General features: G+C 38.3%; 1 protein-coding gene across 1 annotated transcript in view; it reads right to left on the bottom strand.

The window, feature by feature from the left end:
* Nucleotides 1-229: 229 nt before the first annotated feature.
* COQ8A (coenzyme Q8A) overlaps nucleotides 230-24,639 on the bottom strand; it is a 66,385-nt gene continuing 41,975 nt past the window's right edge. The window contains exons 5-15 of the mRNA XM_063304296.1: nucleotides 24,166-24,240; nucleotides 16,950-17,072; nucleotides 12,563-12,648; nucleotides 12,052-12,192; nucleotides 9,911-9,992; nucleotides 9,009-9,102; nucleotides 8,596-8,737; nucleotides 6,460-6,567; nucleotides 4,599-4,664; nucleotides 3,654-3,740; nucleotides 230-1,637 (exon numbers count right to left, since the gene is read on the bottom strand). Coding sequence (XP_063160366.1) covers nucleotides 1,350-1,637; nucleotides 3,654-3,740; nucleotides 4,599-4,664; nucleotides 6,460-6,567; nucleotides 8,596-8,737; nucleotides 9,009-9,102; nucleotides 9,911-9,992; nucleotides 12,052-12,192; nucleotides 12,563-12,648; nucleotides 16,950-17,072; nucleotides 24,166-24,240 — 1,292 coding nt within the window. The 3' untranslated portion in view covers nucleotides 230-1,349. The remainder of the gene's footprint in view (nucleotides 1,638-3,653; nucleotides 3,741-4,598; nucleotides 4,665-6,459; nucleotides 6,568-8,595; nucleotides 8,738-9,008; nucleotides 9,103-9,910; nucleotides 9,993-12,051; nucleotides 12,193-12,562; nucleotides 12,649-16,949; nucleotides 17,073-24,165; nucleotides 24,241-24,639) is intronic.

The raw sequence follows: 24,639 nt of genomic DNA, 5'->3' as shown, positions 1-24,639 counted from the left end.
TATTTTGTTTTTCCTGCAAAGACAGAAATGTGGGGTATAAATTGAAAAAATCAAATTCAGCTGAACACATGAAATTATCCACTCAAGACCTTCCTGCTCAATGGATAGTTTATTTTGCAGTTTATTTGGATTGTGTTGGCTAACCTGCTCCTCCCACTGCTCAAAGACTGAAACAAAAAAGGAAGTACAAGACCCTTTTTACCACTGAGTCAACTCCACCAACACAATCTTCTGCACAAGCACATCTTTATTGCAAATCAGTTCGAAGTTGAACAGTTACAACTGTTGTACAAATATATATATATATATATATATATATGTATGTATGTATGTATGTATGTATGTATGTATGTGCCAGCCTGCAAGTCTGTGCATTGAGCCATTTAAATGTGTATGCTTTTCAATGCAATCTTGAAACATAATTGATACTGAATGTACATCTATCTTCAATAGCTGCACTATCAAATGCGAAGACATGAAGATGGAAAAACTATAGTTTTTCTGCAGGGCTCCTATAAATGCCACAGTTAGAGCTTTAGTTTCTCTAAATCTCCATTTAATGAATAAAGTCAATTTATAAGAGAACCCCATTAACTACATTCCTTCTACTTATAGCTCAAAGAATCAGAGATGAGCAACCAAATTTCAAGGTAAGGTGTTCTGCATGCACCAATGCACTGTTTGTATCAGATTCTTTAAAATCCTGTTTGTTGAGCACCAGAGACTGAAGGTATAAGACAGCTTACATATGTATATATTTCACACTGCTCCATAAGGAAATCCCAGTCATTACAGACTCCCACCGAGTATCATACAAAAATAAGGTTTTGTTGTAAATTATGTTGGCATTCTATTCTTTGCAGTATGAAGCAGAAGAAAGCCTTTCACTTTAGAAGAAAACTGAAAAAAATCTTGAAGATGGGGAGGAGAATAACATTTAGAGATGTACAAATAGATTTCTATGCCAACTCATTTTGACTCTTTTGTTCCACCTCACTATTCTTTTTTTTTAAAAAAGTCAACTCAGTTATCAACATTAAAATATGAAAAAGATTGCCAAGATCTAGTACAGTATGAAATGCAGCTGTTCATTTTTCCCTCCACATCTTCTACACTAGCAAACCACTATTTCTTATAAACCTGGAGATACACCTAAAATCTGGTGAGAATGTTGAGGAACTATACCCAACAAAAGAACAATGTCCTCAAAATTATTCTTCCAGGAGATCATCTGCTGCATTGCTGAAGCAATTCTGGAGGTGTGATAAGGAAGAAACAGTACTGTGGTGTGCCAGAGCTTGATGATTGGCCATATTCATAAGACAATGTTTAATAGTTCTTTTGTGCCACTACTCTTTTTTGGTCTTTTCACTCCAGTATTTATTGTAGGCTTCTTGAAACATATTCTTGCATGGAATTTCGGCTTTCAGCTTGGAGCATATGAGAAAAGAGCCACCCATTTTCCGATGAAGAGAATAGGTCTCTTCTGGTGGAGGAACCAACCTGTGCTTCAGCATGACTGGGATTAATCCATGTATCTTCTCAGTGGTATTTTGACAGCCAAAATCAAAAGGTTCATTGGATGCAAAAGCTTCTCCAAGTATGAGGACAGCATCCAAGTGGGCATCTTCCATAGCCTGATTAAAAACAAAGCAGAAAGTGATTGTGATCAGCTGCTGCAAGCAGGTCTACTGAGAAGAAAATTAAAGGAACATCACCAACATAAATCAGACAAGAAAGGGCTGACAAATAGCAGCAGTAGTCAAAATCAAGCTCTGGAATAATAGCCCACAAGCAGCTATACTTGGCTTAATATACAAAAGAAGGCAGAGATGGCTCTGCCTTCTTAGCACAGATAAGACAGTTGTGGCTGGCAGTATAGTCCAAAATAATAAATACTTCACTGCATGTCTTAAAGCAGGGCAGATACACAACATGCTTATACCCCAATCTGGGTAGACAGGATTTGAATAGCCAGGGTAGCATATAATTTCCAATCCAATCCAGTCCTACATATTTTTATTCAAATTCAACATCTACTATTTATTTGATCAATCATACCAATTTGAAGCAAACTTACAACTTAGCATAGGGACTATGAAAAGTTATAACTGCAGCTTTGTCAATACAATGTCAAGTTTGGGCTAGTGGTTAAGGCAACGGGCTAGAAACCAGGAGTTCTAGTCCCGCCTTAGGCACGAAAGCCGGCTGGGTGACCTTGGGCCAGTCACTCACTCTCAGCCCAACTCATCTCACAGGGTTGTTGTTGTGGGGAAAATAGTAGGAGGAAGGAGTATTAGGTATGTTCGCCGCCTTGAGTTATTTATAAAAATAATAAAGGTGGGATAATAATTAATTAATTACACAGACCTCATATTATGGGCGGCAGCAAGGAGAAAGTTCCTAGTTTATAAACCAGTCCCTCATCCATTCATTTATAAAGGTATCCAGCTGAAATCCTTTCCCTATTATATAAAATTGAGATTCAGAGTCCCTCTTTTGGGGGAGATGGGCGGTGGCTAAATTTGAATAATAAATAAATAAATAATAAAAATGGGAGATTGCTGCCTATTGCTAAATTTTGAGTTTTCAATAACTGTACAGAGTTATCTCCTGCTTCTCTAAGCGCTTTGATGGCCTAACATATGTTGAGCTTTTCTATTTTACATTGTCCCCTATTAAAAGGCTCAAGCCAAATCTGAAAAAGTATCACTTGACAGTAAAGACTCTTTCAAGATCACCACAATGTTTTATTACCTTTTATTGTATGCGAGTAGATGAAACCAATACTGAAACCAAAGGCATACCCAATTCTTCCCACAATCCTCACAAGGATGCAACTGTTCTTCATGACACCTCCAATCATACCTCACACTAATTTCTGCAACAAAGCTCCAGCTAACAATTTGTTTTAAAGGCACCATGTCGGCCAGAAAATTGAATGGAACTCACCACTACAGGTTCAATCCTCTTTCAAATTGTACTGTGCTTCACAGGACAAGCATACAAAACACCCCCATGCTTTCCCTGGTCCGAGACCGTATCAGCAAGAGAACTCTCCAAGGTCTATATTTTAAAAGGCTTTCAGTAAGGAATGATTGTCAGCCTATTAAGATTCAGTTTATTTAGATTGCAAATGAACATCCTATCTCTATTTGCCCTGTGGTAGATCTTCAGCTAAAATACAGAGTTTTTGAATTGTCAAGACTTCTCTGCATGACAAACTAAACTAGATGAAGGGAGAGAAAGAGGGTGAATATAGTTCAGCAATTATGGTGGTTTTCAGGTTTTGGAAAGATGCATTGTTTTATTATTGCCTTAGAATTTTGCTTGCTTGTGAGCAAGAAACCAGGAGTCCCATCCTAGACCAGCTCATACTTCCTGATTAGTTTTAGCTATATGGGTGAAGGGAGGAGAAAAGCAGATGCAAGTGGGCTATGCGGTGCTCATCCCAGTAGGCAACTCAGTCACACATTAAAACCAAAAACCCTTGGCAACCTGGCTTATTAGGTGGTAATGCAAGGACAGAGTAGCAATGCAGACATTCCTTTTTTGAGGAGGGATATTTATTGCATTCTCCCAGTTGAGATTCAGAAAATCAAACTCAACCCATAGCAGTAGCGAAGCAGGGACTGTTTGGGTCTGCTACATACCTTGTTTTCGTAGCCAGTTAAAAATTTCATTTCTATTGACTTCTTTAGCACTCTCTCTCTGTCCATGTCAGCAGCTGCTTTGATTAACTGTGAGAGGCAAGAAATCAAGAACAAGGCATGAAGTAAGAAGCAATCTGATTAGGTACTTTCTGCAGTCAAGAAAAGCCTTTACTTCACAAGGAGGCAAGTCACCCTTGTAATAAATACCTTAGCAATTCCTAAATGGTATCAGCTTTGAAAAAGCATGAACTTCTGCTATCGCTCAAAACATGCAAGGCAGAAATATGAACCAAGATTTGAGGAGAAATATCTGAGTATTTCTCCTGAGTGGTCAGTACCCAAAAACTAGAATAAGTTTCCCAGAAGAAACACCAAAGACCTGGAAAAATAATGCAATTTTTACCACAGAAGCCCATATTAGCACCTGAATCCTGTAGAACAAATATCAAACAAGTGTTCATATTTAGCTAATCATCGGACTAGCCCATCTTTCCTCTATGATAATTTGGTTGTAATACATACATTTAGCTTACAACCAAATGACCATCCAGGACAGATGGGGTAGCCTGATGGTTAGTTAAATATGAACAACTGTTTGGTATTATCAATATTTTCCATTGTGGGGAACAACATGTGGATAGGAAGAAAAAGAGGGCATTCTTCCTCAGAACAAAAGCCTGGACCTACTGATCAAATCATTTTTGGTTCTCTTTGGGGATACAAAGGCAAGAATAGTAAAATTATGGTGCCTGAGATATGGAGTATAAAAATACTCTCTGAGCATAAAGATATAAATTGAATAAAAATTTAAAAAATCATAAAAAGAATGCAGCAAAAAGCTGCTTCTGTCAAGCTTTGTTAGTTTGATTTTTGGTTCAAAAATATATAGAATCATCCACTTGTCACAAATCCCACAGCAGGCATTGCAGCAATGTTACCTCTTACCTCTATGTAGATATCTGTGAACTTCTCGTCAAAGCCACGTGTTGCTCCAAAATCCAGAAGTGCCACCTGGAAAAAGAGATGTGCAAAAATTTCTGAATGGCAGCAGAACAATTCCACAGGGTTCACCTCTAACTGGAAGGACTAGAAGAATGCTCATTCTAGTTTCTCAGAAGCTACATTCTCCGTCGAGTTTTCACTGGAATGGCTGAAAATCTAAAACTGACACCATTACACTGCATTACAAAACAGCACATCTGACAGTATATTACTGGCTAAATACAGCAATAAATGGTGGCAGCTGAAGAGACATACAGTGCAAAATAGGCCATAATAGGCCAAAATAGACCAATAACCCACACTTTAAAGCAGTATTTTAACACTGGATAGAGACCAGACTCGGTTAATTCACCTCTTGTCCCTGCAGCAGAAAGCTACGGTTTTGCCACTTCAGACAAAGGTATTCCCTGGTGATTATTATCAAAAGACCCTTACCCTAAGCTGCCTGAGAAGACATTTCTACAGGGCTCCTCCCAAAAGGTAGCTTTGTCCACCTTGTGCTTCAGCTGATCTATACCTTACCGGTTCTAATGCTGCACTTGGGCTAGAGGCCAGGCTGATTAGCACTGAAACAAGAGCGTGGCAACTAATCATATCGACTGGCTTAGAATCTATCTATTTTATGTCCCACTGGGCTTCTGCCTCTCTGGTGTGCAATAGCTTTAAAGCTAGATGGCATATAGCAATAACCAACACACAGTTTCACCTTCGCCCCTGACTCCCTTCTAAACATGGGTTACAACAACACTATGGGGCTTATTAAACGAAGACCAGAAGACACTGAACTTCAGCATAATTTGTCTCTTTGGTGACTCAAGGGAATCACAACCTGCATGTTATTTATTTAAGTTATCCTATACACATTACCAATAGACGTTTTCCAGAGCACATTTTAATGCCCTCCCTTCGGTAATTATGCCTGGTAGATATAAAGAAATCCTTGCCGCACTTAGGTGGACTTAATGGCAGATACAAAAGAATCCCTTGTGCCTCTGGTGAGCTTGAAACCCTAGAACATGTTCTCCTAAAATGTAAGTTCTGGGCAGAACTGCGCTCCCAACTAGTTCATCCTCTGATGGAAAGACTGTCCACCCACCCAAATCAATGTTATCTAGAAATTTTCTTAAATGATAGGTGTCCTGAAATCACATTTTTAATTGCCAGGTTTTGTACCTTAGCCATAAGGCCACAGCATATTCAGACATATTAAAAGAATTCCACCACATATTAAACCGTTATAATGCTGTTATATATTTGGACTAAACAAGAGTTGTTTTAAGGTATATTGTATAGGTATTGGACTGTAATAAAAAAAATGTTCTGTTCTCTTCTGTTCACCTCAAGAGAGTAAAAGGAAGCCAGAGAATATCATAAAAAAACCACTGTTCAACTTCTATACAGTACTCCAGAATTTTCAGTCTCTGAACCCTTTTCCCTAGGTCCTTTTATAGGTTCCTCGATTAGAGAACCCGTATAGTTTGGCATAAAATTAACATGCTGCTATCCATCTCTTCCTGAAGTGTGTGGATGCTGGAGGGTATGAAGCTTATTCTGAAATGCAGGCCCTGTGGATGACAAGACAACAGAGACTGTCTGGTCTGACCAGTGCTCCATAAGAACCAAAAATGGCTGGAATTATGACTCAGAATCTCTGCAATCATAATGGAGCCCTCCCCAAACAAAACTGCTATAATTTTAGAAGCAGGTGTCTACTACTCCTACTGTAAGGCTACTTGAAGCACCGCAAAGAGGCAAAAAGGAAATAAATTCTACAGTGTGCATTTCAACTTTCAGAGGGGTTTACCTTGTGCAACTCTGGGTCGTAGAAGAAGTTAGACCAGTTTGGATCAGTCTGCATGTACCTGAACTCAAACAGTTCCCGCAAGCACAAAACCAGTATGTTGTGGCAGATCTGTAAATATAACCACAAAGAGAACAAAGTGGATCAAAATAAATAAATAAAGCAATAAAGCAATATATACTAGGTGTAAACAAATCACTCAAGTTCAATATTTGAAGGTGCCAGGATTAGATTCCAATATATGATTCAATATTCAAAAGCAATTTGATTTGATAAAGATTTGACTACAGGTTATAATGGAGATGTATCAAAACACCTGTAGCAGCTTCATTAGCAGTAATGGTAGGCCCTTAAAGTACATAGACCATGGAAAATTACAGCTCAGTAACTAAGGGTTCCACAATAGTAAATATGTGGAAATATTCCCTCTGTCCCCCTTTTAAGGCAGAACTCGCATGAATGAGGAAAAAACAGCACTGCTGCTTTACAACTGTCAAATAGTTAAAGAGAACTTGCATCCCTCTACAACTTGAAAATTAAAATGTTCAAAAGCTTTTTTCAAAAGGAAGCTCTTATTAAAGATCAAAGAATCTGCTGCCATTTGACCACTTGCTTTTCTAGGCTGGCAACCTTATTGGCATGGTTCGTTAGCAAAGATAGTTGTTCTGAGAATGGCACTTATTTTTTTTTAAAGTGTGGTATTGCTATTGCATATATATTATACGATACAAGGAAATAGTCCATATGTATAATCTTTATAGTAGTAGTCTGTATGTAGTCAAATCTTTATCAAATCAAATTGCTTTTGAATATTGAATCATATATTGGAATCTAATCCTGGCACCTTCAAATATTGATCTTGAGTGATTTGTTTACACCTAGTATATATTGTTTAACTATCTTCTAGCAAATAACCAGTGTGTTTTGTTACTACAATGGCACAGAATTGTGTTCATTTGACACAGTTCTAGTAGCACTATGTGGTTACTTTTATTCAGGCAGCAGCGGCAGCCTGAGCTGATCATCTTACCTGATTACTAATATTGGTACAAGTACGCACCTACAGTCATTGATCCAAAAAGGCTAAACTTATCACTCAAGACAGTTAGAATTAAAACTTACGATTTTAACCCAATATTAGTATAGAGTAGTATACATGAAAAAATGGTTCTAGATATTATGATTACAAGACATATTTTCACCAGATTGCTAGCCTGGAAAACATAGTTCACTGAGCTGACAGCTGTTACATGTTATACAGCTTCATACAGAGTATGTTAAAAGCCGAGGACAACTCTGTCTGCCAATGCAGGAGCAGCTAGAATTGTCAGTCCTAATGTTAACTCTCTAATCCTTACCATATTCAGTTCCAATTCCCCTTTTGTCCATGCTCTAACTCTCCTCAGTCTCTCGTTTACTGACAGTACTTTTCCATCAGCCTTGGACAGCTAGAATTGCCCCTAACTTGGAAACCTATATTTGGGTGCTCATGCAATAAGATGATGATGCATTTCTCATTACTTGGCCAAGGAAACAGAAGGTGAACTTTTCTGGCAAGCTTGTCATCCTACTCTCAAGGTCACAAAACTGGTTGACAAGAACAGAGATGGGGGGGGGGAGATTTGTTCAGCAGCAGAGAATTATCTGCCCAGAAAATTATTTGCCTGTATTCAGAATTGTATTTGAGGTTTTAAGCTGGAGGTCTCTTGAAAACCTCAAAAATATGCACATTCATTCCTGATTAATGAGTAAAATCCAAAAGATAATAGTCTTCAGTTTGCAGATAATCTGCCAGGTGAAGTTCAGTGTATTTCACTTTGAAATGCAGAGCATGCAAACTCTTGAAGCACCCTAGGAAAAACTTTTCACCAGAGAGAGAAATTTAAAGAGTAAAATCAACAGTTTTTGAAAGACTTCCATATCTTTTTACCTGCAAACTGTTCCAAGCAAAGAACTAATCTGGCTCTGCAATATCATTCCCAATGAAACAAAGGGTTCCCAACCATATAGTTTGTTTATAACCCTTACCAGAGCTCTAACCTATAGATTTCACAGGAGTCCCTTACAAATGTCTGAGAAAGAAGTCAGACTGTGGCCATTTACAGGTCTTCTTTTCTCATCACCAAGTTGAAAGAGTACCTCATTCCGAATGTCCTGGCTTAGATCTTCAGCCTGATCCAGTGGAAAGCCTGACACAAGTTCTGTTGTGAGGACACGCTGACCACACAGTTCATCCACCACAGCAGGGACATAAAAGAAGGGATGGTCCTTGAGCAGCTCCCTGAATGGCAAAAAAACAACTTGATGAAAGCACCCAAGGGATCTTAAAGCATCTGCAAAATCTGACCGGCAAATATTAAATTGTTTTGCCCAAGACAGTCACTCTGTTTTTCAGCCTCTTCTTTTACCTTCAGAGACTTCCTGCTCCCATAACTTATATTAGGATAAAATTAGATTTGCCATTTGCAGCATAAATGCTACCTTACTGTACCTCCCCAATAATACTTCCTAAAACAGGAAGAACAGGAACAAAGAGAGGCAGAGGATCTCACCTGAACTTCTTGGCACAGGCAGCTTCTCTCTTGTAATCACATTCCAGGGCCAGTTCTCTCCTTAGAACCTCAATCAGGTGTTCAGGGAAAAGACCTAGATGCAAAAGGAAAGGGGAAAGAAGCTGCTTAAGGCTGCCATCTTGGCCTGCATCTATTGTGAAATTAAAGCCACCCTTGGTTTGGAGTACATAGGGAAAGTATGGGAAGCCTTTGGTTGTCATCTTCATAAGTAGAGGAAACAACACAAAGAGCTGGAGGTCATTTCCCCACCTCTTCAATATCAAAATTAATGAAGGCTACAAAATAAAGGCATAGAACTGTGTTCAGCATTCACAGTCAAGCAGAAAAAGTCCACAGACTGCCAACAGCACAAAGACAGAATATCATATTACACAACAAGCTAATCTTTCTCTCATCCTCTCTCTCTTTATACTCAAAAACCAAGCATGAATGCTGGGTTCTTCCACAGATGTGGTCATTTTTCAGATACAGAAAGTATAAGCCATAGTACACAGAGGCTAAAACCATAAACAGCACATGGCCTCTTAATTTTTACGTTAAAATTTATTTGTTTGTTTGTTTGAACAATTTATATGGCCACCCATTTCATAGTGATTATTCTGGATGATACAGAAAAGGTTAAAACAACAAAATAATCAACCATTAATTCACATAACCAAGATTCAGAGTCAAAAAATAATATTCCCAATTTACCACGAAAAGCAACAATATGCTGTTGGCAATAGTGGGAAGCACCTCTCAAAAACACAGAGGCCTTCCCAATTCCACAATATGTTCTATTCTAGTATGGCTTAGAAGAGGAAAATGGAAGAAGCTCCCCATCAACTCTTTCAACACACACCTCTGAAGCCCGACATTCCTTCCCTCTCAAACAATTTTACCTTCTGGAAGAACATTGCTCATACTCAAGACAGTCATCAGATTGCTGACATCACTGTTAATGCTATGGGCCACTCCAGGATACTGCGAGAGAGAAAAGGGCAATGATGAGAAGAGAACTGGTTCTGAATCCTAATACCCTCTAAACTAGTGGTGAGGAACCTGTGACCTTCTAGAGAGTGCAGAGCCACAACCCAGCAGCCCTAGCCAATATGTTCAATAGTATAGAGAGAGATGGTTCCCAACATTTGGAAGCCCATTCCTGCCTAAATAGACTGCTTTCTTGCCCAGTTAAAGCATCTAATTAGGCACCTACATAAAGTGAAGAACAATATTTAAGTTAAGTCTAAAGAATGGTAACAATGGTTTGGGTCCAGTATAGAAAAGAGATAAAAGATCACAAGAGGCTGCTTTCTACCAACTCTGATCATTGGCCAATCCTAGCTTTATAATGTCTATACTGACTACTAGCACAGTTATAAATGAAACTCTTTCCCAGTATTTTCTGGAGAGGTATAAGAAGGCACATAGGATCTTTGCTTGTAAATTATGTGTTCTGCCAGGGGGAAAAATGGCCTTTCGCATTTAACGTCAATTTGCAAAGGGCCAGCACAAAATACTTTAAAAATGAAGTGGTTCTATTATAATCAGAGTAATCTCTTTTCCATAATGCAGTTTTGTAAGGGGAATGCCATGTTTGGAAGTTGTAACTATGGGGATAGATACTGAGTTAAAGAAAAGTTCCTCCTTCCATGCTTATTTAGATTGTCCCAAACCATGAATCTCAAAAACTTGAAGTAGACAACCCAGATAAATCCATAATTATGCTGTCTCCTCTCTTTAAAGAAAGAGCCAAGAGCCACCTTCACTTCAATACTTTTGCTCCAGATGGTAGACTGACACAAACAGCTGAAAGAACAGTTACTTTCCTCCACTTTTAACCTAGATTGTTTTTTTAAAAAAACCAATGACTGTTGAAAAACAAGTCGCAATGTAGCTTATCTTTCAGCTACTGATGGAAATGATGAACTCAGAGAGAATCAAGAATTATGCCAACTACAATGCCAGGATTTCCATACTGAGAATGCTTCCCATGAATTATTCTCAGAATTAGACACCAGATGCAAGTTCAGATATTCAGTTTGTTCACCAGGCATGGAAATTTAATACATATGAATGTATTAACACTTACAATTGTCATATCCCAAGAATAAATGGCAAGAAATGCTCCTCATCTAAGATCATATCTCTGTTTATCTCAGGCTGTGGAGATATGAGTCTGACGCAGACCAAGCTGCACAATAAAGAAGCTTAATTTCCTCTCACCCACTCAACTTCACCATAAAAGGAAAAGACAAATGCAGTTACTATGCTCAACTGGCAACAATAATTATTGCCATATACACAAGGAATGCCCAACCCAACCATTTATTCTAAAGTTAAGATAAAATATAATTTTTTTTAAAGTGGTTTATTTATTTATTTATCAAATTTATCACCACCTATCTCCCCCACAAGGAGAGTGATTACCCTATTTCCTTAATTTTCAGAATATTTTAAATTAATGAGTAAAAGGCAAAATAACCATCAAGTAGAACTTGAGTCCTGACCACTACCAGGGCATGTTTGTGTTATTTTCTTCAAACAATACAAAAGTGTTTTCCCACTGTCTTCTTCTGGAATGTTTTTTTCAACTTCCCAGTTTCATCTACACCTCTGGAATTTTCTGGTGGTCTCCCAAAAAGACTAAGCAGATCCAACCTTTTCTTTTTTCAAAAGGAATCAGTGCCAGCTAGGTGCTGCCAGCTGATGTGACTGAATGCCTGCCTTATAAACAATAACCCTTAATAAAAGGTTCAATTTCCTTAGATATTAATGGCTTAAGTAATTTATTTCATTGGAAGTATACAGGTGCATGTATTTTTGAAGTCTGACTTCTAATATGAAATTTGTACAGTGCTTTTCCCAAATATCCCAAATATATTTCCCAAATATGATATAGGAATATTGGTAACCTCCAACCAGTGGGCCCATCAAAGAGCTGGAAACATTAGTCACAACAGCAGTACTACTGCTAAACAAATTTGTTATCAGAAAACATAGATGGGATGAACATGATGACACTGAAGCCTACCAGACCCACCTGGATTTTCATGGCAACTTCTTTGCCGTTCTTCAAACGAGCTAAGTGAACTTGTCCAATAGAAGCTGCAGCAAAAGGTCGCTCCTCAAAAAACTCCAATTTATCACGCCAGTTAGGGCCAAGATCATTATTCAAAGTTTTCTAGCAGTAAACAAAAAGCAAAAAAGTTACATATCTTAATAGAAATTACAGTTAGGCTTTCTTACATAATATATTATAACATATGGACTATTTTAAACAAACAACAAAAATGTGTTTAAAAGCCAGCGGCTAGCTATTTGCACAATATGCTCCCCCAATTGTTCCTTATGAAGTAGAGTGCTAATCTTAAAAAAAAATACAGCAGGCTGAGCTTTTATGGCTACAGTATAGCAAGAATAGGTACTGTGTTCTACCTGTTTGCCTAAGAATACCAGAGTCTGAATAAGGAGCCATTATACAAATTACCAGGCCTGGTTTCTATTTCTGTCCCCAGCTTCTCACCTTTCATGTTCCTAAACCAATGTCTTACCATCATTTGCTTTAGAGGCATGAAGTCTGCGCTCTGGCGAACACGTTCAAATATCTTTTGCAGTTGTGGGTTGATGAAAGCATCATCTATCAACAAGAATGAAAACAAAAACCCAAACAGGGTGTCAGTCACACAATGACAAAAACATGGTGCGGCCCACAATTATAAAAGGCCTTATTTCCAATCTCTTATTGCTCTCAAATCACAGCCAAGCATTTTAACTTGTTCAAGTCTACATTATGGTTTTCTTATTCTCAGCACAAATAACACCACAGAAGATCATGCAGATTTTATATGTTAAATCAAAGTACTGAGCAACAGTTAGGAAGCCATTTTATTACTAAGAAGGATGACCAATACAATGTATGCAAATGTATATATTATGCACAATTTATACTCATTCTGGTAGTCATAGTGACAGGATACCTGCTTCTGAGCTATCCCCAGGTATTATTATTTTTATTATATTTTTATCACACCATATGTTTGTGCATGCGTGTGTGGGAGGGAGTGAGGTGGGTTGGGTTGGATTGGATTGGGCTGAGAGAGAGTGATGGGCCCAAAGTCACCCAGTTGGCTTTCATGCCTGAGGGAGGTCTAGAACTCAGTCTCCTGGTTTCTAGGCCAGCACCTTAACTACTACACCAAATCTTTATATTCATATTTACAGCTCGCAAACTTCAAAATCATTTCACTACAGAGGGATTGAGCAGAGTTTCTTGGAAGAGGGGTTGCAATTCAGACTCATGACCTTCTGAAGGAACACAGGAAGCAATACAGTATGATGATGTTATGACATCCCTCGAAAGGGATGATAACCAGTTTTAAAAAACCAAATTTTGTGGGAGGGATTAAGGCTGAAAATAGGAGCAGATGGCCACCCATTCCCACCCTTAACTAGCCACATTCCAAAAGTGGGCTCAATGTGCACAGCAAAATTCAAACATTTTGGCACTTCCATACAGGAAGGCCACAAATGAGGTGGTCAGCATGCAGGCCAAGTACCATGTGTTAAAGCAAGATTTGGATGCTAGATTTTGTGTCTAATGCTATTTTTAGAAGCACATGGAAGAAAGCAGACAGTCCTATAATATTATTGTGTCATCTGCTCTTAAGAAACAAGTTTGAGATTCTCAAACAGTGCTGAAACATCATCTATTCTGATGGTCCCCAATGAATCATAATAAAGCAGCTTGATCAAGCAGCTATTCTCATGATGATAGCGACATCTTAATTCTCAACAGGCCCTGCTTTCACTCCATCCAGAAAGCAGGGTGTGAACTCTTAACACATGTGACCAGATATGCCTTTTTCTGGGCATATCTGCCTTGCTCACAATATGCCAACAGGTCTGCTAAGCCTTCAAAGACTCCTGTAAGGAATCACCTCCAAAGAGGCATAACATAAGAACAATCTGTATTTTTCCACCTAGCAGAGGTACCCAATTCATATCCTTCTACAGCATGTGCAAATGACAAAGGTCTTTACATTGCATATTTATAATTTTAAAAGAGGTGGCGGAAGGCTGTGGGGAAACCATTTTAAAAGACAGGAGACAGAACAGAGAGCAAATATAGCTGGGAACTCACCTGCTGGGGTTGGCAAATCAGGAAATCAGTTGAAAGTAAGGTCACGCAAACAGAGTGAGCAATGAAGGAGAACAGATTAAGAAAATGAAGCAGAGCTACCACATAGCATTATGCATTCCCTACCACAGCCCTCCCCAAGTTGGTGGCTTCCAGATATGCTGAATTATTATAGTTATTCTGGCTGGGAGTTGATGGCAGTTCTCGTCAAACATATCTGGAGGACACTACATTGGGTAAAGGTGTCCTGCATTATTTAGCACACTAGGCAATCCACTTCCTAGTTTTCCTGTGTACCCTACACTGTCCTAGAAAGATTTTTCTGCGACTGCCTCCAAGCAATGCTGCACCCAGCTGAAGTAAACAGGTAAAATGAGTCTTTCCAAGAAGTAAGTACTCTTCTTGACATCCATCCCTTTATAAGCACAGATAATGCACACAACCAGCTGGCTCCTTTTCCCCAGTGAGTCGTCTAAGCAATACTAACCATAAAATAGTGCTAGCCATTAGTTTCAGGGCATGAAACAACTGCAAGCAGGCTGCAGCCTACAGGCTGCATCAATCTATTGCTGGCAGTAGAGTAAGCTAAACTTCTGGTGTGGACAGCCCAATTTCCTGGTCCTTTTCAGAGCAAGAAAAACATAATGCTCCTCAAAAGGGTGGCAGAATTCAGAGAAGGAATACAATTTGTATGTCCACAGGTTCTGTTAATGTTGTCCTGGCTTACGTTTTGTTTACCCCTTTCAAACCTCCCAGCAACCCTTGCAATGCTATGCTAACAATAGGAAAAATGTTTAATTTTAGAGGTTGCCAGCTGTTATGGAAATGTTTCTCCTGACTTCAAAATTCTAGTAACCCTGATATTAACAATTCCACTTCTGCATCCTCTGGGTGTGCACAGTACTATACCAACATTCCATTTCTTTTACAATGCATTCAGTTCTCTACTTGGCCACCAGAAACTGATGAACTGCTGAATTGAAATGGCATAATTTGGTATATCTGCCACGTAAGAGAAACATTTTATAGCCCAATTTCCAGAAAGGGAACGTTAGTCTGTATATCAACATGTTATGGTGTCTTAAAAGTTAACAAATAATCCCATTAGCAATCAGAGACATTCCCCTAGATTATAAATAACTAAATAAATAAATCCCCCACCGTTCTTGCGAAATTGATTAAAAGAACCTCTTTTCTTTACCTGCTGGTGATGCAGTTCTCATACAAAATTGTGGCATGGGGGCCAGGGTTGTGAAAGATTGCTGATTCTTAACATACACTTTCATGGATAACATTTTATTTGTGGGGCAGATTCTAGTAATTAAATGCTTATGTACATCTACCTACCTACCTGTGTCAAATGTGTAAAATAAAGAATTTTACAGACTCTGAGTAACAGGCATCTCACAGACGCAACTACAGTGGAGAATTACAGGGCTAAGATGTAGCAGCATCTCAATATATTGGTAACCCCATAGAGAACAGAGATTTAAGCTGTCCAACATCCTGCTTCTCACAGGCCAACTATCTGTGATTTGAAGTCCCCCAAACCAGGCATCAGAGCAGTAGCCCTTTCTTGTCACTGTTTCTGAACAGGGTCTGTCTTTTGTCTGATCCTGAAGGTATGACAGCTATCTTAGCTACTAAGCCATTCGATTCTATCTTCATTTTATTGCTTTGAAAAATGAAGTATGTTCTTTCTTTTTCTTCTGCAATCTAAATGATGTCTGGATCAATCCCAGGGCTTTTTTATTTCTCATATTCTTCTTAAAAATGAAACTTCCCTTTAAATATGGAGCTTCAGCTATGTTACTTTAATCAGAAGATGAATGAACAGTGCCCAATGGTTCATCTTTCTCAGAAACCTTCATCAGGCTAGATGTTTAATAAAACAGGCTAAACAGGGGAAGGAGAAAAGGCTGCCATGGCATTAAAGCTACAACAATTCTACTTCAGTGTTGATATATTGATTGGATTCATACAACATACAAAGCCAAAAGCAAACAAACTTGTTACGGCTTGGTATATGGTATAAATTCAGTAATTGTACTTCACGAACCATGATTTATAACTTAGCACTATATGTAAACCCTACCACCTATAGCTTATTCAACATTCTGCATGGTTCAGCTTGGTGTATGGACCCAGCTATTATACACAGAGATGAGATACAATCCTACACTCAACATCCATATATTGGTCTACAAACTCCAGTTCCAAACTTCCCGCATTGTGTGGGGAAGTCTGAGTAAGAATTTTAACCACATTCAAGTTTGCAATCATGTTCACCTAGATATTCTTACAAGTCCTTCCAGCTATTTGGAATCTAGTCCTTTCATAATTTTCCACTTGGCACAGGACAAGCCAAAAGTGGATTATACTGATCCACCATGCTTTTTGAAAACATGAGGTTAATAACCTGCTGGTATTCGAAGGGCCTTAAAGACCTGGCTCTTCGCTCAGGCCTTTGGAGAGGATGACTGACGCCCCTTTCTTCATTTCTGTTCCCTTCTGGGTTTATTTTGTCATTGTTGTTCTTCTGTCTTGTGCTGTTTTTATTGTGGGTTTTTTTCTGTTGTTCTTTGTTCTGAAATGTTTTAACAATTGTAAACTGCCCAGAGTTGCTGGGAGTCAGGCATTTAAATTTAATGAATTAGTAGTAGTAGTATTAACCAGTACTGTTGGATGTGCTCACCTATCCTTGCTGCTTCCTTGTTTTTCCCAAATAATACTTCATTCCAGTGAACTTAAGAGTGCTATAAAGGAAGGGGTCAAAAACCTAGATGAGCTATTGGATTTACCTTGAATGCTCAGCATCTGTCCCAATTTCAGTGCAGCACCTCGAACCTTGCACAAGGTACTCACAATTCTTTCAGCATTTGCTTCAGAGAGAAATGGGCTGGAATCCAAAATAGCCTTCTTTCCTGGGAACCAGCAGACAGAGTACAAAACATTTAAAATATTGAGGGAATTTGTGCCAATATATAGATTCCCTTTGTACTAGCACCATTAATACATTGTACAAACAACTCAGTCTCAGAACTCCCCATTTTTTAAAAAATTAATGGGGAAGGTAAAGGTAAATTTGTTTTCAGCATGGGAAAATAACAGCTCAGATTGCAGCTGAATACCATACTCCCCCACCCCACCCCCATCTCCTTGAATTTATCTTTTCTGGTCACAAAAGGATCTCCAGCATGTAACATATTAAGGAGAAAGTTAATGATTAAGAAAGTCAAGAGTCCTTTTCTGAAATACTAAACGAAAAGTATATCAGCAAAATGAGAAATGAAGTGGCATCCCTGCCACATCAGAGTTGCCTAACTCAAGCACAGTTCCACATAATTGCCAAGAGCCAAAATGCACATTTTACGGTAAGATATACAACTTAAATCCTGCTTAAAACAACACTAGCAATTCTTAACTGCATTAATCTGGAGAAGATGCTAATTTGATCAAAGAAGCAACATTTAATGCTGTAAACAGATAGAAAGGGGACAATTTACACAAAAAATGTAACGGGGGAGGGGGGTAAATATTTTTATTTGCCCTGCACAGGTTTTGTGGCATTTAGGTTTTGTTAAAAATGAGAAAAATGTTATTTTCTAATATAGCTACTTGCTAAGCCAATCAACAAATGGCAAAGAAATCCATTAGAAAATTAGCAACTGATCAGAAATTTAGAGATGCAGAGAGAGTAAAACTCTCCTCCCAACATGGCAGGAATATATATATAATCAACCAAGTTATGATATCTAAAACTCTAGCTGTGGCTTGTCAAATGATCACTTGTTTTTACCACTCTTCAGTATACTAAGGAACAGTAAGCTTTACTTATTTTTTACATATACACAATAATCCTTACAAAAACTGAAGAGAGATTATTTTGATTCCATTCAGATGACCCAGTTTGTATTTATCCACTAGAAAAGGTTGGTTAATGGAACTGGCAATGCCAGGATATAATGCTGGCTATTCGACATAATTTGTCAATATGAAAATCCCACTGAGATTTTTTTAACAATGTATATGAGTTAGAAAATTACATAATTAAATGGTATAAATAGAAAATTAAAGTTAATGGAAAACTGTTGGCCTAAGGAAGACTGCTTATTTGCTCATCATCCTACAGATAAAGCAAAGACTGAATTGTTTCTATGCTCACCTTATGGCTCTATATGCAGCCAAAACGTCTGACAATATTTCAGCTTATCAAACTGAGATATGATCAGCCAAAACATATGCAAGGCTGTACAGGCTTCCACAGCAACTCCAGGACAAACTGAAAAGTCAACAAATTGAGATGTTCTGCCAGTTCTTTAGGGGCTGTGATTATAAAATGTATATTTTTAATCACCTATAATCTGACCGGTGCCCACTCTGGTTCTTAACTATTTTGTTCAGCTGCAAAACTCATTACTTAGTATCTCCTGTATTCTATATTCTCTGTTCAATGATTTGCAGTACATTCTTTTCTCCTCCTAAAGATCAAAGAGCAAATCAAGGTTTTTAACAACCTTCCCCAATTTTACTTCCTCTAGATATGCCCTTCAACCTCAGCTAGCATCAATCATCTTGGCCACTGATTTAGAGGATGCCAACTTGGAGCTAGGATCATTGAACAATGATCAGATGTTTTCTGCAGGGCATTCACTTCACCCTGTGTATCAGTCCTTTGAGGTAGGCCAGGTCAGGAAAGAGATTCCACAGGGTATACTGGAACTCTACTTTATTGTCCTTTATTCTGAGGCACTATTTTTTTTTCATCAAAATCATAAACACTTCACAGACATCTACATTCTCCAAGATTGTAGGCTCAAGAACCACACACTTGTTTTTGCAACACTGAAACTTAAATCATGCCCCTGAACATTAATAAAGCTGATCTTCATCATTCATCCACCAACACAAGAGGGCGTATCAAGATAGAATTTCATTTTATATTCTTGGAAACACTGTCCTTTCACCTACCATGGCTTATGTATCTCCCACCAAAAGCACTAAAACGGCTCTGAAAGTCAGTAGTAATCAAAAAGCTATTTTAACATTGTTTGTTTGGTAGATACAGTAAGCTGCATCTGGAATTCATACTTAAAATAAGCATTCTCTCTCCCACACATACTTTACTTAAAATGATTTGGCTGTAAGAGCCATTAAACCAGACTTGAATACATACATACACTTGCATGAACCTATGGTCCACAACTTTCTACTCTATGGCAAACCACAACTTGGCATTAGAGTCAAGCCAACAAGCCATAGTGAAACCCAGTTAGACAGCACTTTTGATCAAATGTTTCTGGAGAAAATAGAGAAAGCACCCTACAGACTGAGATTGCATACTGTCCATATTTCCTAATGCCTATATATTTGTGCAGCAGAAAAAATGTAAGTCAGTTGAGCATTAAAATTGTTATGGCAAAGTGTTGCAAAACTGAAGTGCAGCTTTCATTGGATCAGTGATGCTTAAAAATGGAGGACACTTATTTTGATAAAAATATACAAAACAAAACAACTCCTCATTGAAAGATAAATTCAATCAAATTTGGCCATTTATTAGCTATATTGTCATTTTAAACAGCGATACTGAATCTGAATATGTAAAATATCTGCATTTTCATCAAGATTACACACACACACGTATGTATTCTTCCAATTAATTTGGCTTTTTTTAAAATACGTTCCTTGGGATGATCAGTTGTTGATAATGTTGAATTACTATGGATATTTGTTTGCTGTCATTTTTGTTCTGTGTCTCTTCTGTCTGGCAAAACTCTTATCAAGTGGACTCCTGTGCTGTAAATATGAGAATTCAGAATTTTATCACTCAACTTTCCCATTTGGTGCCCACAAGACAGGAGCTGAAAACCAACATTTCTGAAAGACACCAGGTTGTGGAAAGCTGCCATAACTGGTGGCAAAAATGTGGCCTTCTCTGGAGCAGATTCTGTACTCTTTCTTTTTCTTCTTCAGCATCTAGTCTCACCAATTTCAGCAAAAGTTGCATCATGAGTGGATTTTCAAACTGCTGAAAACTGTTTGGAGGTTCTTTAACTCCACTCTGAGGAAAAAGGTTACTAAGGTATTCAGGTAAGGGGAACACATATCCATTATTTTAGCAATCACCCTCAAGCTTCTATAACTTGACCCACTGCAAGCACAAAATAAGCCTGCTACTCTTGTTGACAAGGTGACATCAACCCCTGAAAAAAAAAGGGAGCCGCAAAGCTCCAGTTGCAAGCTTTCTGGAATGAATGACAGAACAGACAGGTGGAGAACTCAGCTGGGAAGACAAAAAAGAGCTAAATGGAAAAATATGCTATTTCAATAGCACAGAGCCAAGTAGACACAGGCCTCAGAGTGGGAACTTACAGAATTTAAGGTCACCGTTTCTCACTGACATTCCCATTTCTTTCATGGGCATTATGCTGTGCTATGACATGGAAACAAATGAGTTATGCACAACAGTAGCAAAAGGTAACCTAGTTCCTGTTCTGTCTTGCTACTGGCTTGGGGGAATTGAAGTCAAATAATAGCTGAGGGCACCAGACTGCTTAACACTGCTCCAGAGCATGGCATGAGAGGAACATGAAATATCCCATGATTATATGGTAGACTGATTGATGCCAAATCACAACAGGAATACATCAGTTACACTCACTAACCAAAGAAGCCATGGTTCTAATATGTATCTATTCAATATCTAAACCCACTCCATATTAAACATTGCAATTCTATCCATATTTTTTTCAAATGCAAATTCTTAGATGACCACATCTGAGTAATATATATGCTCAGCAATGCAGCCTAGAATACCTAAAGTATCTCTGATCCCAACCCAGGTTTTCTAGAACATTTCCATGGCATGGAATTCCAAAGCATATGGTCAACTAATTATAATAGGAAATGGTTTGGGATTTCCTCATCTTGAGTCTAGATTGCCTTGGTTGCACTTTTGCACTAAGTGCTCCCTCCTCACCCCACCCCCATTTTTCTGATTACCTTCTTACTGAGAAAATGCAATAAGAAAGTTTAAACAAAAATAATGATGCCTTATTCTTCCTCCAAGCTTTTGCAAAGGTCCATACATTAAGAAGGGATGCATTTTTACTCTCTGAAGTTGTATACATTGTTAGGGAGCATCTCAGTCTTCTCCAAGCTGGGCAGGAGGAAATATGTCTCCATACATGTTCTGTGTGCCCTTAATGCTTGAGGCTGGTATCACTCTTAAGGCCTTCCTTTTCTCACTTGAGACATAAGCAAGAGAGAGAACAAGTTCTGGCAGCTATATATATGCAGGCCCAAAGCAGCAGCCCATACAAATGAAGGCTAACTAAATTTTTTGGATCATTTGCTTCAGCCTCATACAGCCTTGTGCTTCAGTTCTTGCTATCGCTATTGAAAGAACAGACTAAGCTCCCCAATCATTTGAAATTCTACCCTAAACAGACCAATGGGCAGAGAAGAAAAGAGGAAGCAAAAAACAGTGTCCCTGAAATGAAAGAATTTGCTTAAGTAGACTTTCCCATCTTGGATCATGGCAGAAACTGTGAACGACAACCCCAAGTAACCTCAGTCAGCATAGCCAAGGGTTCATGGTTATGGGAATTGTGGATCCCAGCTTCTGTCATGATCCATGTTGGAGAAAAGTGGTTCTAAAAGTCACAGCACTGATAGCAAATCTGTGGCAGAACCAGGACCCAACATTTAAAACCAGTGATCTGTGCTCACTAGCTGATCTCTTCAATGGTACTCTCTTTCAAGGCCCATACAGTTTGTATTTACAAATTGCCAAAAAAGTAGCCTTCGAACTTGCAAGCTGCACAAAAATGTCTAAGGTTCTTTGGTAAACAAATCAGCAAATAAATACAAAACAAAAGCCCTTGACAATTAATTTCTCTTTATACTTAAACTCAGGAAAGAAGCTCATTCTGCTCCCATTCGTCCAGCTTCTAATTGGTTTGCAGCCACAAGTTTAACTTCTTGTAATTAGTTTTGTTCAGCCTGTATTCAGATCAGGGAGTGCCCAGTTATACAAGGTACTGTTTGCAAACAGGAAAATGTAAATAGAACTATTGCAAAACCAACGTCCTGGAAAAGATCTGCTGAAACCAGACTGCACCAAGGAAATGCTTTCAAGGATTCTGCCAATAGTGTGGATGTGCTCACACTGAATGCCCCATCTTTCTATTCATGCAGTTTACAATACAGCAGTATATTGGGCCTATACAGATTCCGTAATTATGAATTTGTGACTTTTCCAACCATTTTCAGATAGACCACAGATGGCTTTGCACCATTTTCTGAAGTCACAATTTTCTTTGTTTAGAGTGAATGTGCACAGATGTGCACGCATAATATGCATGTCTGCTTCTCATGACTCTTTCAGATACCGTGACAGCATAAGGGGGCAATAAATATTCCCCACTCTGCCCTTACCTCGTAGCTATGGCTTTACTGCAGGGATCAGAAGCCAGGGCATCAGACAGGTTACAAACTCAGCACTTGGGACAAGAGTTGACACCCACTGTCAAGTCTTAAATGCCATTTTACTGTTGTTAATTCCTTAAGCTTTGTTTGATAGGATTATCTGGGAGCATCTGAGGAAATGCAGCATATAAATGCCATCAGTAATAAACATAATTAATGTAAGGATCTCCAGGGCAGCAAAGAAAGCAGACAAGTTAGCTCTGAATCCTTAAAATCTATTTCATGCTATTAGAAAGAGAATAGCTGAGGCAGCAGAGGGGAGGTGCTTCCTAATTAAAAGGAAGCATTTGAAAGCTATTTTTTTAAAATTCCAACCAAGATTTATAATGATTATAAAAGTTATCCTGCAAATATTAAATACCAAGGCATCCTCTTGTCAAAGTCAACATAAGACTGGCTTAATGGTCAGTTTTGCTATAAAACATGTATCTTTTCCCTTCAAAGCTAGATGGCTGGATAACAGCAAAAAACATACTCTTGTTGGAGTTAATAGGTTTCAAGCAGAATTAAAAGTTACTCTTATGTTACTTATGTTACTTTCCTATAGACATTCTTCAAGAAGTTGCTGCAAAGATGACAACTGCCCATTATTTAGTAGGTTAAAACACCAACTTGGACCTTGTGGTCAAAGTTTGTCATAGTCACACTCACAATGTTGAAGTATTCTTTGCCTAAGTAATTTGAAAGTGGCAAAATATGTGTAAGCAGTGCAACATGTGGCAACAAAAAGTCTGTTTGATACTAGCACAAGTAAAGGCATGTTATCTACACCTCTTCAGCATGAGCACCTTGGACAGAATAAAGTCCAACCTGCTCCACATCCCCTTACCTTTATGAACTTTCACTGGGCAAGTTCAGATGTAAGACGGCAATCTGAGTAAAACAATGTCTTACTTGCCACATATTTTTTGTAAAATAACCCTTTCCCTTAATCTCAAATACATTTTATGTAACCTCTGCTTCAACGACTGATTGTTAGCTAGTTCACAGACAAACAAGAGAGCTTTAAAAAATGTACAGCTATATTTTTAATCTATGTACATGTATATGTGTACACACAGAGAACATACAATATCTACATAAACACAAATCTGAGAGGAAAAAAATAGGCCAACTTTCAGAATAAAGTTCAAGAATTGCAGTAAAACAAAACAACCCAGCATGAATGTTTTGTTACGCAAACAAGTTAGACATCCGTATTATCAAGTCCAAGACACAGAAGATTCCTTTCAAAAGGCGAATGCCTCATTCTCAGCCCACATGTCAGCTTTTTCCCATTCCTCCCTAAGGGACAAGAGGCAGTCTTTGTCTTCCTTCAATGAATAGTATCATCACCACCATTCTCCTTAAAATATTAATTCAAAATGAATAAGAAATGCAGAAGCAAAAAATATTACACCTTTATCCAGTAGTATGACTATTTCAAAGAGCTGTTATTCTCTGCACTTGCATAACATACCATGGTCAGAAACAAGGAGTGTTCAGAAACTGGGAGCTTGTATTAACAGCAAACAAAGAAAAACTCACCATTGCGCTCTTCAGGTCTAAGACTCTTCTTTGCAACCTCTGCCAAAGCTCCAATGCCAAGACCAACAGCTAAGCCTTAAATGAACAAAGGAAGAAAAAAGGAGGAAGAGGAAGTAAGTTAAAATGCCACTGGCATACCTTTACATCTTCATGTGTATTAATATGTATCAACTCTGAAGCTCTTTCCAGGATACAGCACTGGAATCTGAAACATTCATTTACCTAATTTTCCAGTGTTCACCATTATGACTTTTGGAGATAAACAAAATCCTGTCATGCTTGCAAAGCGACATTTACACAAAATTATGGCAAACATTAGACTAAGTTCTAAGCATTAGTCAAATTCAGCTAGGATATATTTATTTATTTGCATTTATAAGGCCACCCAATTCTACAAAGACTTTGGGTGGCATACTTTTTAATATAAATTTACATTACATTACATATTTCAACTGCACTGTGCAGGTGTATGCT

Source organism: Candoia aspera, chromosome 1 (genome assembly GCF_035149785.1).
Source record: "Candoia aspera isolate rCanAsp1 chromosome 1, rCanAsp1.hap2, whole genome shotgun sequence".
In the NCBI taxonomy this organism is placed as follows: domain Eukaryota; kingdom Metazoa; phylum Chordata; class Lepidosauria; order Squamata; family Boidae; genus Candoia; species Candoia aspera.
Note: the sequence above shows the minus strand (reverse complement) of the source record. Positions and strands in the feature narration are given on the sequence as shown.